The sequence below is a fragment of the Odontomachus brunneus genome, unplaced genomic scaffold (genome assembly GCF_010583005.1).
Source record: "Odontomachus brunneus isolate Ranch 3 - 2012 unplaced genomic scaffold, Obru_v1 Obru_scaffold_006, whole genome shotgun sequence".
Taxonomy (NCBI): domain Eukaryota; kingdom Metazoa; phylum Arthropoda; class Insecta; order Hymenoptera; family Formicidae; genus Odontomachus; species Odontomachus brunneus.
The window spans coordinates 1580149-1598007 of record NW_022639456.1 but is presented as its reverse complement, the minus strand read 5'-3'; the positions used below and the strand labels follow the sequence as shown (position 1 = coordinate 1598007).

At 44.4% G+C, this 17859-nt stretch overlaps 1 protein-coding gene across 3 annotated transcripts; it reads left to right on the top strand.

The window, feature by feature from the left end:
* The first annotated feature begins 6 nt into the window (after positions 1-6).
* Positions 7-17785, top strand: LOC116852242. 3 transcript variants are annotated; one of them, XM_032832407.1, is made up of 6 exons: positions 7-3054; positions 4687-6515; positions 11343-11864; positions 13330-13609; positions 13866-14510; positions 14668-17785. In XM_032832407.1, exons 3-6 carry the CDS (start codon positions 11687-11689, stop codon positions 15596-15598), a joined length of 2034 nt encoding a protein of 677 aa, XP_032688298.1. In that variant the 5' UTR covers positions 7-3054; positions 4687-6515; positions 11343-11686; the 3' UTR covers positions 15599-17785. The 3 variants fall into 3 exon arrangements, with proteins under 3 accessions (XP_032688298.1, XP_032688317.1, XP_032688307.1); XM_032832426.1 differs by lacking the exons at positions 7-3054; positions 4687-6515 and adding exons at positions 7329-8251; positions 8815-9133; XM_032832416.1 differs by lacking the exons at positions 7-3054; positions 4687-6515 and adding an exon at positions 7329-8251.
* Positions 17786-17859: the final 74 nt, after the last annotated feature.

Below are 17859 nucleotides of genomic sequence, written 5' to 3'. Positions count from 1 at the left end.
GAGAGAGAGAGAGAGAGAGAGAGAGAGAGAGAGAGAGAGAGAGAGAGAGAGAGAGAGAGACGGAGAGGAAAGCCCTCCGTCTCGCCTCCTGCGTTCAGCTCTCGTTAAGTCGAAGCGGGCCAGTGACCGCCGTAGCGAGTCTCGGGAGCGCTCTCGGGAGAAATGATTGCGCTTGTGTAATAATGGGACTTAATGCACGTATAATGATACCGTAAGACGGCATTAGTTTGCACAGACGTTGGATATAACTTCGCCCGAGTGGTGAATGAAGAGTGTAGCCGGGGCTAATTGTCTCAGAATGTCTGTGCACGCGAAATATTATTCGTTACTGATATCGAGGTCTTTCTTTTCCGCTCTTCCACGGGGACACGATTAGTGTTGCATCTAGAATATTCCATTATGAAAGTGTGTAAAGCGACCGAGAGATGAGACTCGTTCTCGGTGGTATCGATTCTCTCGGCCACGTCATCTAGACGGTAGGCGTGAAATAAGATAAGCTCTGAGCGTGTGAAGTACTATCAGCCTTGACGAGAAGACGAATTTTCAGCGAGTTTCAGGCCGTAGACTCGGCAACGCCAGGCAATTTTCCGAAAACCGACGGGAACTTCAAGTTCCAAATATATGCTCATGCACTATGTACTTAGCACGGAGGACGCAATATCGCGACGGAATTGTCATTCGAGAGCGTGCCAGCATCTCAAGCAGTTAACGCTTTCATTAACACTTTCGCGATCTTAAACTCAAAGTTGCATATGCGACAATTGACTTGAGGATAAAGATTAGGAGATTGATTTTCGCACACCATTTTGTACGTGTATCAAGTGAATCGTCAAATATTTTTATGGTCATTTTTAATACAGTCTCAGTACAGTTCAGCTTTACAAAAACATTGTAAAAGGAACTGATCTATTTTTATCTAAGCTGCCTGAACTAGTGCAAAAAATTAGAATAAAATATATTTGTCTTATTCTAACTTACCGTACTTATGTGCAAACAGCTAAAAAAAGCAGACCTATAGTGTGATTTTAACGTAATTATTGCTACAATATTTTCTCCTTGGATGAAAATGAAATTTAATCATTGTTTGGTGAATAATTTGCATGTCTTGTACGAATATGAGATACTGGACGTCAAGTATGGCAAAATAATGGTTGCGCAATACCTTCCACGATTAAGAAGCGCGGTGTCGGGTCAAAAATCACGAAGACGTAACGTCAACGGTTCTCGGTTTGAGCCACGAAGAGACTAGTACTACGTCAGCGGTCGCGAACGTGTTAACTTCAGAATTCCAACGCTCGCGCTTAGACACCTAACTTTCTGCAAAGCAAGCGTTTCCGCGGAGTGAGCGATAATACGTCTCTCGCGTTGAGTCTCAACAACGCACGTATTTATTAACATAGGTTATCGAGAGTCGCTCTCGGTGAGAAGGGAGCAGGCGTCACATTAGCCTTTACGCGTGTACAGATAATTAGAAAGAGAAAAATCAGCGCGGGTCAACGAAAGCATGAACGAACGCACACACGCACGCACGACTCGCAAATATTTTTCTACTATTTTACAGCGCCGTCCACTCGAGCGTTTTCGACCGGCGTATTCGACGTGCACCGTGCGACATTGTAACTGCTCGACTTGTAACGCGCATCTCGTGCGTGTCGAGAACACGAGAGAGCACAGTTTGTATAATTCGACGAGTCTTAATAATAAAGTTACGACTTTCAGAATGCACGTTGGCGCGTTGCCTCCTGCACACCTACTCCATGTGGCGGTCAAATGTTTAATGCGACGCGCGCTACCGCTTCCGAAAGCGACGGGAGCGCAATCGATTATGTAAGGAATTGCATTTTGCAACGTGTCGCAGGCGCGAATGGTGTGAATCGCGTTAGCGAGTCCGTGTTAATCTTTGAAAGTCAGATTTGCATCGCGCGGATTGTCTCATCGTCGATGCGTACAATCAACACTGTGCGCTTTATCGTCGCGATGCGGTTCTCTATTTCCAAGTGTCGCGAATAAATACGCGCTCGCGCTCTCAATGTACGTTTGCTCGCGTGAGTAATCAATAACACGTCGAATTGGCCATAGTTATGCAAAAATACATAACTATACAACCCATAAAATTATGATTTTCGAGTTTTTGTTACCGATGGATAGTCCACACGTCTTTCTACGTAAAACAAAAAGCATTTTTATGGGGGCACCTGAAATTAATTAAAAAACAGTTTTAATTTTCTATTGTTATTCTGCGACTTTTCATTTTCAATTGTGTTTTTTTCACCTATTTTTTAAAGATTAAGCTTGTCAATAAATATCTTTAAAGAGGAGAAAAATGATCCTGCTTGACCTTTTGAACGTTTGCCAAAAAACCCAGTGCTATCTATACTTTTTAAAGCGTGTATGGAATTTTCTTCTTTATTTTTCCCCGAATCGTATGTCATGTGGGTTGGATTATTCTTGCATAACTATGGCCGATTACCGTTGATGAAGGACTTTAATTACGTCGAAAAAAATATCGGCCTTATCCTTGGCGAAATCCTATTTTATGTATGGCCTCGAGAAGATTTTTTAAAGAGTGATATTATACTTTTTTAGGCATATGTTTGTTCGCGATTGCTTTACGTGAGACACGTACACGGAATTGGCCGCGAGCCGTGATCAGTAAAACGACGAATTACGGTCGATCAAGGACCGTGAATTATTATTATATGAGAAAACAGATTTTTCATTTGTTACGTCTGGAAATTCTTCGTGAGAATATAAACGTGATAAAATCGCTGCTGCAAACTCGAAAATGTTTCGAAAATTTTGGAACACCTCGGTACTGCGGTGCTCGTAACAAAAAACAAGAGAGAGAGAGAGAGAGAGAGAGAGGGAGAGGGAAAGAGAGAGGAAAAATACTGGCACCTCGTGCGCCCCTACGCAGCTCTATGCCGGCCTGCGTTTCCGCGGCTGATGTTGGTCCCGGGCAATTCCGCGACTGCGTGTCTGGCTTCGCCGGTGCTCGTCGATAACTGTCCGCACGATATATCCCGGAACGGCGTGCACGTGCCGCAGCATCAGGTACGTATCCCGACGAGAGCGAGCGAGCGAGTGAGCTCAGCCCTAAAACCGGAGTCCGATAAAGCGGACTCCGGGGCCTTCGATAAAATTCGCCGGCGAAAGTTCCGCGACATCCGGCGAGAGGGAAGATCCTGGAACCTCCGAGAGCAACAACGCGCCCCGACGTTTTGTGTGCTTGAAAGAAAAAAAAAAAAAAAAAGAAAGAAAGATTTCGAACGACGAGCGAGTATCCGGCGAGGGCGGATCTCCCTCGAGGACTCCGAGCGGATTTCGAAGAGCTGAAGAGGAGCCGGAGTTGCAGAGGGCTGGAAGAGCGCACGGAGTTGCAGGATCTCGCGAGAGGTCCACGCATTTTGTGGTGTTTTGAGAGTTAATCTAATCGCGACAGCGTGCGTGTACCGAGCACCGCGTTTCTCCAGCGGAGCGCGATGGAAGTTAAATTAAGTTAAGAGTTAATTAACCTTCGGCCGTAATTGCATTTCACCGCGTCTTTCCTCATCGTTCCGACTTTTAATCCTAGATCGTTAGGGCGCGCGGCTCCCGATGTTGAGGCCTCATTTTTCATCCGGTTAGCGTCGGAAGTTTACGTCGCGGGAATTAACGTGACGCTTATTAATGGCCTACGCCTGCTGGATTAATCTTGCCGCTCGCCCACACGCACGTTTCGTACGTTTGTATTTGTCCGTATAGCTGCCTTATTTCCAAATACGCAATACGGTCGATCGGAGAGTGGCGTTCTTCTACTTCGCGATGTCGTCCACGATATATATGTATATGTATATGTATCGGGTATCTCCTCGATAATTCAATCGATGAGTCTTCATAATTATTCATCACGCGTTTACCCGTCGACGTTACGGGATGATTCCGAATATAGATCGCATGTTCGAGTCGCGATCTCGATTCTCTCAAGTGCAAACTGTCCGGCCAGCACCGGCCGATTCTAAAAATTAGCGGTTTGTTAACACAAAAAGATATAATCTCATCATTGTATCCTTTTGTATATTGACTGAAACAGATTCTTCTGAAACTAAAAGGAAATTATTCTAATGTCTAAAAAAAAGGAGTCTATTTGTAAAATACTATTTCCTATAATTCTATGTTCTAAGCAAAAGCTTTGCAAGAAAGAATATTCCTTTTCTCATGAATTTTCTATTGATCGGAAATTCATATCAGTTTAATTCCCTTTTGAATAAATATATTTACTTGAAGCGGAATATTCCCTTGCTAGAAGAGATTTCTTTTGAGAACAAGATTAATGCTGTAGACGGAAGATGAAATTTCTCTAACTGTAACCTTAGAACTCTAAACTTGGACTAACTTGGACGAAATTCAGCCAGATCAACTTTTCGAACATTATCGTCCTTAAAACATGTGTTTTGTTTTTCATTTCAACTTTTTCCGACTTTATTGGATCGCAATAGTAGCATATAAAATTATATTCTTCGACAGTTTGTATTCTGATAAAACAAAAGAAAGCATCAAATTTCGATCATTCTTTCAGGAGTTATGAAAGAAGATGGATAAAAAGCTGGATGAAACTTACTCATGTTTAAGATTCATGTAACTTTGTAATATTTACGGTTCTAGAGTTAAAAAATTGCGCTTAGAATATTTTTCTTTTGGTTTCAGAAGGATTGCCTTGAGGCGATATGTAAGAAGATCCCGTTGAGCATGATATCGTATATTTTCGTGTATGTTGCGTTTAGTACGTCTTATCTGTGATACCTGCGTGGGGATTGGGTCAACTGATTTGACGAAAATTCATGATAAGCCAAAGTTGATCCGGATGGGTGTGTAATGAGGTATGTCTTGATAAAAATCAGATATCGAGCGCGTCGCTGAAGAGGGCAACGAGAGATAATCTCAATAAATAATCTGATGTCTGGAGTACGTAATGCATGCTGCATATTGCATTCCAAAATTAAAGATAGATGTACTTATTGTGACCGAGTATTCCGCAACGTGAGTCACCGCCGTCGCTGCTCTGATCGGAAAAATCGATGTGTCTCGTCCCGCCGCGGGATCTCCTCGAGATTTTTCGAGAATTGCTCCTATCTCATTTAGTTCCCTGCTCCGAAACGACCGCTTCGCGGTCTTACCGCGAATTTTTCTCACTCTTTAATCGCGCGATTACGCTACTCCGCGTGCAAAAGATCTTCGAAGACGACTGCCGTCGATCTATAATCGCACATCTTGAAAAAATTCAAATTTCGTCTATCACGATTGCAATCACATCTATGTAGTGAAGTACTTAACGCAGTTATAACATGTCTGTAAAAGTTGAATTGAAAGTAGAAGTGTCAATAAACACAAGTGTCAGCTTATCTCAAGTATCTCATAATCAGATAAAGTCGGAAAAGATTTCTAGGCGATCTTCATCTAATTCCGCGATGAACGATCAAATCTGGAAAATTCAGATCTCGCAAACGTAATTGCGTCTATATTATTATATTAATTTCCATCGTCAGTATTCAAGGTTGTCTGATAATATTCAATACGTTACGCTCGAATATTAATATATTCATATTGCTCGAATATTAACATATTCATATTGCGTTCTTATTTTTGCCACATAACACGTATCAGCCATTACTATAGAAATGAAACCGTCGATATCCGTCAATTTTTCAGCTAATTATCTCACAATCAGATCAAGTCTCAAAAGATTTCCAGACGATCTGTCATCGCCAACTTCGCGTCTCGACGAACGATCGCGCGAATCTAAAAAATTCAGAACTCGCGAACGTAATTGCGTCTATATTATTACATTAATTTCCGTCGTCAAATAGTTCAAGGCTGTCTGATAATATCCAACTCGTTACGCTTAAATATTACTCAACGCAATATGTATCGCGATGTATTTGTATCGCGTTTTTATTGTTGTCGCGTAACACGTATTAGCCACTGAGTGGAACTATCAGTAGTCGATTTCTCAGCTGATTATTTTATAATCAAGTAATCCAAGAGGTTTTCAGGACAGACCTAATATCAGCAGTTCTGCGTCTCGACGAACAATCGCGCGCATCGCCGGCACGGCGCACGAGTGGAAGTACGCTGGTGGTCGTCGACGACGACGACGACGACGACGACGACGACGACGACGACGGCGGCGGTGGCGGCCGCGACGACGACGTTTGCGCGAATCTCGTCAGTCGGCGACGGAGTTGCCTGGTTGCAGCGTGGGTGGCACACGCGCGCGCGTCAGCAAGCGGCCTGGGCTCGATTCGATTAAACTTCGCCACGACCCTCGCGTCGCTGCTCACCGCGGGGTGAGACCTCGTGCCGGGGCTCGTTATGCCGAGCGCAAGCCCTCGCACCAGCGTTACGAGGCGAGGTGAAAATCGGGACACGCGTCGCGTCCACCACGTTGCAGAGGCAGAGGAGCGAGCTGTGTCGTGGACCACGAGGAACGCCTGTCTGCCGTTCGCACGTCGACGACGGGCCGCTACGTCGGAGAGGTAACTGAAAAGGGAGCCTCCTCGCGAGGTGGTGGCGAGTAGGATGGCCAGCCGTCCATGTGGCCTCGGGACGTGTGCGCCAAGCGTGCTCCGCGATACCCGCAGCCTTGCGCCAAGCGAAACCGCGACTAAACCACGACGCGTTACCGTCGTTGCCCAAGTTCCGGGACGATTACGAATTCGGGGAATTCGAATTGCGTTCTCTCCTTTCTTATACACGTCGAGACCTCAGATTCGTCGATGTGAAAGTGTGTAAGTTTTTTCGTGGAAATTTCGTCCAATTTGCGGATTCGCGTTCCCGCCACGAGGCGATGACGATGATGCGACGAAGGGGTTGATTTTATTGCAACGTGCTGAAAGTGATAAAAGCGAGCATGTTCCGCAAATATTGACTGATGAAATTATACATCTTCTGTTCTGTAAATCTGTTCACACTTTTGTCACTTTCACCAAGTTGAATTAATGCACAATCGACCCCATTAAGTCGACCGTATTAAGGATAAGGTGCTGTTTCGCGCTTATTGGCGACCTTGAACATTAACGAGTTCGAAGGTCTACACTGTTAAATATTGGAGGGTCAAATTTAAACCAATTTCTTGAGTTAAATAATATTTAGTTATTTTTAACTATCATGTGTATCAAAATATACTATTTTAACACAAAACATGGGTTTAAAAAAACAACCACATCTAATCAACCCATTTAAAACAATATTAAGTCATTTTTTACTAAAACAAAGGTTACATTAACGTGCACATAATAAAAAATAAACTAAATTTTAGTCAAATTTAATACATTTCTTAAGTTAAATTATTTCCATCACATTAGTTAAATTAACGACATATTTAGTAGGAGCAGTGGCGACTTACAGGAATGGTTAAAAATAACTCAAATTGAGTATAATTTGATACTACGGATTTAACAGTGTAAGCGGATCTTTGACTGCTCGCGGCTTGTGAATCGATTTGACATTTTTTTTCGACAAAAGTCTGTATCAATAGACATTACTTGAAACTCGTCTCAAGTGAAATACTCAAATTCAATGTTAGATGAGAGATTTTCTGTTGAATTGCAATATAAATGCCACATTTGTCGCAATTTAACTGAAAAACTTAGATCTGATTCTGAATAAGAATCTGAGCATCTCACCTGAGATAAGTTTCAAGTAACAACTATCAATACTGGTCTAAGAGTGGCTTTTACCTGCACGACCTATATGTGTAGAGTCGAACGTCACTTGTCACACGGCACGCGACCAATTTTGACGCATTCGCGATCTCGCAAAGAATACACGTTCAATTGCGCGCCTAATTGTTTATCGCACAATTCTGCTCGATAGAATGGCCTTTCCGACATTCCTTCGCGCTTGAAGGACGCGCTATCATTTATATTTAACACTGTCATTTGCATTCTAATGTCGTTTTCGTATACTAGCCTGTGGCCACAAAGCTCCCTCAAAGTCCGATATTCGATTGTACACATCTGCGTTTTCAACGGAAGTTCGCTTTATCTAGCTTGGTCTTCGTATCTGAAATAGCGTGACGGCTTCTATCGGGACACAGCACCACCTCTGTTTGTCTGTCTGTCGAAACTTGGAATTATTATAGTACCGAACGCTACACGCAGCGGAGTCACGTTGAAACTTAACTCGCGCGTCGGTCGATAGTTCGGCTGGCAATATCGTGATATTACTTCAAGTGGTGCGCCGGGATTACTTCCGAAACGGAGCTATAAAAGTAACAATTAAATTTTCCTCAATCTCATAATCGATTTGGACAAGTATTCTTCAATTCGACTGATTGACGATCGATTCAATCAATCGAAAAAGATGTTTAACTGTGGACTGACTTTAACGAATTCAATTAAAAATCGTTTAATTGACGATTGATAAAAAATCGTTCAATTAACAATTGAGCAATTTTAATGAAGTGCCGCTTAATCGACGATTGACATGAGCAAATACAATTGTTAGTTAAACGGCCTTTAGTTGAATGTGTTAAACTCAATCGTCAATTGAATAACTTGAATTAAGCTTACTAAACTCAATTGTCAATTGAACGGTCTTTGATGAAATTTGTTGAAATTATTAGTTATCGAATTATTGAAATTTAATTGTTGCAACTGTCAGTTATCTAATCAATTGTCAGTCAAACAGCTCCCAATCGAATTGGCTTATATATCTTATTTAATCGTCAATAAAATACGATAAATAATTGAAGAAGTAATTAATTGCAATCCTAATGCGAAATTATTTCTGAAAACTCGCCTGTTTTCCCTTTGTCGCTCGTTTTGACTCAAGGAAGATTGCGCAAGAACATTGAACGCGCGTTAACTTGTGCATCGAGTGGCACCTATGTGTTACGTGAGAATTCCCGCGTGTCGATTAAATCACACTTCTAAGCCACGCGGCCGTGGATGTGTTCTTTCTGTGTCGCGCAAACGAAGGTGTGGAGGGAATTCAGATAATCCGCGCAGATAATCGGCAACAAAGAGATGCACGGTGAATCATGAAGGTATTCTTTCGCGTAACGAAAAAACAGAACGGAAATCAGCCGCGTGGCGGCCGAGAAAGGGAAGAACGGCGGTGAAACACCTGTGCGCGCCTCGGGGAGCCGAAGGTACACGTGCGTTTAAACAAATACACGATAGAGCGACTGCAAAGTGACTAACAGAGGGAAATATACGTACTCTCTATGTCGTCGCGTCCGGCTAAAATAAAAATACATGTTGCGCGGTAGCGATCGACGCGCGATAATGAAGTGACTTCACGTTGATCTTATCTCGGGTTATTCCGAAAGCGATGTTTCTCCTTTTCGCAAATGCGCGTGAACAAATTTGCAATAATTCAACGAGCGTGAAGTAATCGAGGGGAATTTCCTCATCATCATCGCCTGGCAGAGAGACAAAAATACGCCTTGCGCAATAACAATTGACACCCGGGATTGACGGCTCCGTGACGGTTTTATCTGTCGTTACTCTCAAGTAGACGTCGTGCTCCATTTTAAGCGTTCCCGACGTTTCGCTCTCGTTTTATTCCGCGAACTTTATTACCAGCTCATTCTGCCGACGTTCACTCACCGGTATCATCAGCGTCCCTTCTCTATCTCTCTTTCTCCGCGGTAATTAAACGTCGAGGGATAATACTCCGTGAAATAAATAGTTAAAGAAATTAAATTAATCGCCGCGAATTAATAATCGAGCGAGCTACGCCTCCGTCTTCGCGGGAATCCGCTATTCCGGGATGCGAGAATTTCATATATGGACTAGCCGGAAGCTGAGTCGGACGCAGTCTTATCGGAGATACATACATCCGTCGGAGCGCAATTGTCGGAGTTAGCCCTGGGGGCTTAACGTCGCGGTTGCTCTCCGCCCGAGCAGGAGAACGTGCAAGTCGGTCGCACAAACGGCATTTATCTAATCAGTCTGATACCCGGCCACTTGAAGAATCGTTGCAATAGCGCGCGTCCTTTCAACCGCCCTTTTTTCCATTGGCTTTCAATGGCATACCTTTGTGACGCGCCCTTTACGTATTCCGGATAAATCGGGGCGCGTCACGACTCGACGAGACCATAGATCGGGCAACGCGAGAGCCATCAGGAGGCCTTAATCGAGGGCTGAATCATATTGGCCGACATTCTATTACGCTCATTCCGCAATACCATGCAACGATGCACACGATAGTACTAATGATAATCGCACAGCAATTTCAACAGCCAATGCGGTAATATCGAATTACTGGTATTCCTGGCAGTTTCAAATGTGCCGCACTCGAGGCGATATACACAGAGAAAAATATCATTCCATTCTTTGCCAAGAAAAGTGCTTATTCAGTTTACTCTCCTTCGCTTAAGTAACAGCTCTCTTCAACAAAGAGCATCTTCTTGACGACAGTTCTGAAATGTACCCATGCGTCAAATTAAAAAAAAAAATTCATTATGATGTGCTCAAAAAAGAAGAATTGATAATCTTCATCAATACATGAAATCTTATCGAGTTGCTTCGACTCTGTGTAAACGAAGCAAATCGAATGTTTGCTTTAATTTAATATTTTCTATTGAAATGTTAAACTTACTAGGATTCAGAACGTACCTTGAACAAATATAATATTTACGAGCTTATGATAAGCTTATGTAAACGCAAATATGGCCAAAGTAAATAGGGAGTTTTTGCAAATATACGGTATAGATGCGATAAGCATTAAAATGACATCATCGAGTCAAAAGAACTGCGCATGCGTATCGGTCACCTTAACGCTATTCAGATAACGTGCGAATATTATTTCTGAAAAATAGCGTTCACGAGTAACGTCGACGTTATGGCTACCAAAATGAGATCTGAACGATTGAAATTCACAAGTCAAAATGATCTCATACTTTTAAGAGAGATTATATCCCAAAATCCATATGAAGAGAGTGAAAAACCTCCATCTTATTATAAAATACTGTTTTATCGTACGTTACCGTAGCATTTACCATGCAAAAACTCTTTTGAAGTAGGTGACGTAAAAACGGAATACGGTATGAAGTCACGTGGCTTCAGCGTATCTAGAATATAGAATTGCAAAAACTCCTTAATATAGTGAACGCGAATACGATAAACACGAATGCGACAAAGACGAGGCTTCGCGTAAATAAACACGACTGGTCTCGCTTACACGTGCACTTGGCGCGAAACACTATTATGTCTCATTACATTACCGCGTACATTATCGTAAGCGATAAGAAAAAATACACAGCTCTCTCTCTCTCTCTCTCTCTCTGTCTGTTGAAATAAATAATTCCTTAGCTTACAGAACACATTGAAAGCGGCCCTACCTCTCGGTTTCAGAACGACCATCGAGGTGGCGCGAAACAGTCGAGCTCGTGGGTGAGTCACGAAGCACGGCGCCCGCTCGATGACCGCCTTGCCTCGTCGTCGAGAGGACAAAGTCGAGGACGAGGCGAACGGTGAGTCGCGGAGCGACGAATGTCCCCATTGTGGCCGACGATGTTGTGCGCGAGGGCGTCGCGAGACCAACAACAGCGGGCCATCACGCCAGCGTGCAGTTGAGACGTCCTCGAGGGTGAATCGAGGACACCCGCGGAGCCGACGGAAGCGCGAGGTCATGCCGAGGAGGAGTGCCATCTGATCGTCCTGCGATTCAGAGAAAGACGCGACCTCGACAATATAATATGATGTGGAAGGCGAAATGGTCGCGCTTCACCGAGTGCTTCTGCCGAAGACCCAGCCTCGTCCTGGTTCTGCTGCCGTGCCTGTTGATCATCACCCTCTACCTCATCTCCGAGATAGATTACGACTACGAGTACGATGTGCAGTATCCGTCCTTCAAGTCGTACAACATCGTGGAAGGTGAGTCGTCCTTCTCGCGTCGCCAACTTGTTCGTTGTTTTTTGCGAATAGAGGCAACGAGTATTGAGTAGTGATGAGCGATGATTATTGAGTAATGAGTATATCTGCACAGAAAAAATAAATCCGTTAGTTAACTGAATTTTTCGTTGTAATCCTGATTAAGAATAGGTACCAGATAAAAAACTCAATTGCAGAAACAAAAAGATAGGAAGTTTCTACTCAGTCAATTGTTGTCGCGCTGAGAGGAATGTATTTAAGAAATACTTATTCGGTGGATATTAATAATATATTTACTTAAATCTAGATTCTTTTATTTAAATTAAACAATAGCTTTCATGACAAACCAAGGTTTTAAGAAAATGTGTTTCTTATTTCAAAAATATTTTCTACTGATATAAGTCTATTATTATATAGTACCCACCGAGGATCTTTTAATTCTTAAATATCCTTCCTCTCAGTGCAGTCAAGTTTTAATACAATTAAATATTCCGTCAAATATATGTTTCTATTTGCGGTAAAAACAAAGATATCATTTTCAGCTGGTCCCTATTCAATTGCACGAACCGACTTTCTTCTCGTGTAAAGTACCGCAAAAGGCGACTTTCCTAATTTCAATGTTCCTAGTTAGTACTCGTTTGTAATTATTCTTGCAACAACTGATGCAATCGATCAGTCGATATTTTAGGAAAATTCGATGCGGACTGTGTCACCCACAGCTCAAGCCGCTTAAATAATTAATGAACAAAGAATTAACAGTTAGATGGCTTTTCCCTCCATTCGGTAGGTCTTCAATATTCTAAGTATGTTGACAAATTAACGAGCAAACTTACAACATCGATCGTCAACTATTTATAACGAAAGATACCGTACGACTGAACACGGCGCGAGAGACAAATGAGTTGAGGTCTTCGAAGAGCCTCTGCATTAATAAGTCCGAGTAAGACAAATATATTTTCGCTCTAACTTATTATACAAGTATGCACTAGCATAGAAGGTTTTTAAAAAACAAACAGACAAGATTGCAAAAATCGAATGGCGCTCGACTATATTGAATTTATGTACTACTAAGCTTCAACGTCTGTTTGGCGTTTGTCTGACGCTATCTGAGTATCCGATCATTCGGATAACGGATAAATGTGATATTGCAGATTCGGGTTTTCCGAGCTATCCGAAAAATTGAATCGTTGAATCCGTATTTAAAACTTGTATTAATTTGAAACTTACCTCAAGTGAAATACTCAGATTTGAATTTAGAATTAGATGTGAGCTTTTCAGCTGAATTACAATTACAAAGATATCACACGTATATTATATGATTCAACGAAAAATTCAAATCCAGCTCTAAATTACAATCTGAATATCTGAGTTGGTATTGTAGTCTTTTTGGTCTCTATATTCGGTATTTGACTTGTTAAATTTCCGCGTTGAAGACGATAAAATTACAGCGGTTTCCGTCTCGCGGCAGGTATGGTAGACGGCTACCTCGTGTGGAATCCGAAGTGCCACATGGTGTCTAAAGAGCCTTTGGATCCGTCCATCGTGAAGTTCGTGAAGAAAGAGAAGTTGGAGAAATGCCCGAACGATCTCATCTTCACGCAAATTTCGAGGGAGCTTAACGGCAGCGTGTTCCTCTCCCTTGACTCCGCCATAACGAACGTGCAGAGCGATGTCGCCTGTTGCTGGTCGTCGGTAGTCAGGCCGAAAGTGGACAAGCCGAAGAAAAATAACTACGACTCGACGATATCGTAAGATTCATCAAACTGCTTTAAAACGCTCAAATGTTTCGTACGACCAAAATTCAGCCAGAGAAAATTGTCAAAATTCCTTCACTTCTTCATTCGTAGTCTCAGAGTTGTATCTGTTTGAACAAATACCGAAATGATGATCCGTTTGACAGTCGTCTAATGATTTTGAGGTCTTCGAAGCGTCTCTGAATCGTTTGAATTGCAGTGTTGAAGGGAGCTCGAAAACGGGCAAACGTCACCTTTTTTTTGTCGACAGAGTGAAGCAATGCGAGAACTTCACGGGGCAAGTGGCGTTACCGCACGAGGTCGAGGTTGTGTATGTGTCGTGCAAGGCGATGACGTCGAAGGCGGCGAAGCCAAAGGTCAAGGCGAAGACCAAGCAGACGAAGCCTTCGACGAAGACGGTGTACGAGAATGTTCACGCGATTTTGAACCCCGAGAAGGTGCGCGATCGCGTCGATCAAAACGTTAATCAGTCAGTCGGCGCCTTCTCGAGGAAACTGAGCGTCCTCATTCTCGGCATCGACAGCGTCAGCCGGCTCAACTTCTACAGGACCATGCCGAAGACCGAGAAATACCTGCGCGAGACCGGCTGGATCGGCTTGAAGGGCTACAACAAGATCGGTGACAACACGTTTCCAAACCTGATGGCGATCCTGACCGGTCAGAACTCGCAGCAGGCGTACTCGAGGTGCAAGCCGACAGAGGCCTACAAGCTTGACAACTGTCCGTTCCTCTGGTACAATTTCCGGAACGCCGGCTACGTGACGGCCTACGGCGAGGACGAGACGATGCTCAACACGTTTAACTACCTCAAGGTCGGCTTCGTCGAACCGCCCACGGATTACTACCTGAGGCCCTACATGTTGGCCAGCGAGAGGCTTCTAAAAGTGAAGAGAAGGTAGTGACGCCTCATTAGCTACTATGCTACTTAACTGCTATTACATTGTGCACATTGCATATCTCGCGTGTGTAGCGTTGCTTTTTCGCGATCGCCGAGGAGAAAAGTCATCGGGCCGAGACTCACTCACTCGCTCGCTCGCTCGCGCTGCTTGCAGATTCAACATGAAGTACTGCACGGGGCCGGAGATGAGCTTCGAGCGGATCTTCGACTATGCCGTGAACTTCGCCCGGACCTTCGTCGGCGTGCCGTATTTTGGCTTCTTCTGGACGAACACCATCAGCCACGACAACATGAACGGTCTCTCGTCGATGGACTCGCACATGCTGCAGCGACTCGAGCTCCTGGAGCAGGAGGCAGTGCTCAACGACTCGATGGTGGTCTTCCTGAGCGACCATGGCATGCGCTGGGGCGCTATTCGCAATACTTTCGTCGGCTGGTACGAGGAGAGGCTGCCGTACATCTACATTTGGCTGCCCGAGTGGTTCCGCAGGGAAAACCCGGAGGCGCACCAGGCTCTTGAGATCAACCAGAATCGCCTCACGTCGCCGTACGATCTCTATGAGACTTTTCGGGACATCCTCGATTTTGCGGCTGGTGAAGCTGACCCCAGCCCGGGCTGCACCACCTGCCAGTCCCTCTTCGCGCCTGTTCCCAGAGAGAGAGGCTGCCAAGACGCCGGCGTGGCGGATCATTGGTGCACCTGCACGGCCTTCAAGTCAACCAACGTCCACGACAGGATCGTCACTAAGGGCATTCAGAAGTTCTTGGACCACGTAGAGAATATCGTGCGCAATTACAAGGACAAGAAAGGCCGACGGCTGTGCGCGCGACTCAAACTGAAGAAGCTGCACCGGGTGGATCGAGTGATCGACTTCGGCACCGACAACTCGTCCAGCATCGCCTACTTCTACATGATTCAGACGACGCCCGGCAACGGCAACTTCGAGGTCACCATCAAGTATCACGGCAACGGCAATTACACTCTGTCCGACAGCGAGGTCAGCAGGATCAACGCCTACGGAATGAGTGCTAGGTGTTTGAATCGCGGGATGAAACAGTATTGCCAATGCGTCAAGTACACGTAGTGAACTTATTCGGGTGAACTTTCACCCTGACGTCGTATGGTCGTCGAAACTTTGCTAGTCCTACAAATTTAATTATTCGTCGAGGGAGATAGTCGATTCCCTTTATCTTTTCGTTTCTTTTCTTTTCTTTAGATGAGAGTTAGACTCGGTTGATTTTTTCCCCGAGAAAACGGCTCGTCAAGCAACGAGAACGCACACTGAGCGAAGATACTTGAAAATTTATTTGTGGGATATAAAATTTATTCCCGCGGAATAAACTTTGCATCTCGGAGATAAATTTTTAAATACTTGTCTTTCTGAGTATTAACACGTTAACTGAAAATATTCGGAAAAATCTCGGGAGAGCTTTTCAGCAAGCTTTCACGACGCGTCCTTTCCGTAACGATCAATTCGACTGAATTCACTTGCCGGGCAAGCTTTTGTGTCGACTCTTTGGTTGTCGAGTTCTTCGGCCACGAACGTGCGACGTGTATTTGTGTTGATATACTTAACAACATATCGAATGCCTATATCGAGCGCACATATCGATCGTCTCAAAGAGCCAGTTCTTCGACCACGAACGTATGTACGACGCATATTTGTATTGATATACTTAACATATCGAATGCACATGTCGAGTGCACATATCGATCGTCTCAAAGAGGGGTCTCAAGCCAGAGGTCTGAGTGATTGCACGTGCGTTTACTGTACGTTGACGAAGTTTCCCTATCAAAAGGTCGTGGTAGTAACCTCGCGTTCCAGTGACGCAAACGACAAGTGCTAATTCGATAGTCGGTTCTGGCTGACTATTGACGAGTCGAGGCGGATTCGTCGCCACATCGGAATAAGATCGTTGGCGAACGACGATTCGCCAGCTGCGCGCCAGAAACGTTGCCTCGATTAGCGACGAGCGACGTCTTGTGCTTCGCAGCCATCACGTTAGATGTTGGCACGCCAAGTCGACGCCAAATCGACGGCCAGTGCTTCCGCGATCACTTTGAGGTACATTTCGAATTTTGTTCTCAGCGCTCAGCTGGCTGAGCTCGCCGCGCACTGTTCGTTCACGTGGATTAATCGCCGGGAGATAATTACGGGGAGAACGAGCTTCGCGGCAAGCGAACCTAATAGAAAAATCCCGCGCGCCTCTGTAATTTATCTCGCGTAATTAATGCGTATTATCGCGCGTGTCGAAGCGCTCATATGTGCGTGTCGCTCGCGATTATTCCTTTCTTCCTCGCCTTCCTCGCTTCCTCTCCACGCACCGTTGCGCGTTCATCGATCGCGCGGGCGTTACGATTGCGCATTTCGTCTCCCGGATCGATATACGTCAAAGATGCATGAGTGCGCGAGGAACGCACAGATGATGAGGAGGCCAAGAACGTGGTCGTGTTCGGCTCGCCACGTTTCTTACGAGTGTATCACAATTTAGAGGCATTTAGCTCTGGTTTTGTAAGTAACGCGTGTGCCTGTCTTACAAGAAGTGCCAAAGTCCGTTCGTTCTGTGCTAAAGTCAAAGTGTGAGCACCTCTGCTCCCCGCGCCGACGGCGACCTGACGTGGTGCGACCGCCCTCGCGTACGCGGAGTACGAGGATTTTACGTGTATAAGCTGAACAAAGAAACACACACAAAAAGGCCAATGAACATATCGTGACATATATTTTACTACGACGTTACGTTAAGCTTTAACTTAGACGACTCAGTCGAGGACGACGCGAGTCCGACGGCGGTCGTAAGAAATGTAATTATAATGAGCGTTTTGCGAGTTATTTGGACCTCTCCGTCGAGAATCGAGCGAGCCAAATTGAACAAAAGTCCCATAGACAGCAGTAGGATCTAAAGTCGCGAGTATAGGAACGTTCCTCGTATTTGTCGAGTGTGTTCGTTCGTTTCCGTGAGATTCCGCTCCCAAAGACGCTGCGCAAACTTGTGTCCCGCGAGCCTTGATTGACAGTCGATCTCGCCCAGAAAGACACATCCACGAGGAGAATCGTCCACGGGGATTCGCATGCGCACGTCTTTAGTGATGCGCGAGAGGTAGTGTGCTTTTATCTATCCATTGGTGGATAGATTATTAAATTATTATTATTACCAAAACGTCACATACACATTCTTCGCGTGGAAATATTTTTTATCTTCCCCCTTTTATCTTCTGTAAATAAAACCGATGCAGAAATAAAGATCGACGTAGATATGTCATGCGAGCGTGACACGGCGGATTACTGAGTAAATAATCCTTTATTAAAAAGACATCCTATACGCAGCAATCTAGACGAGGAGAATA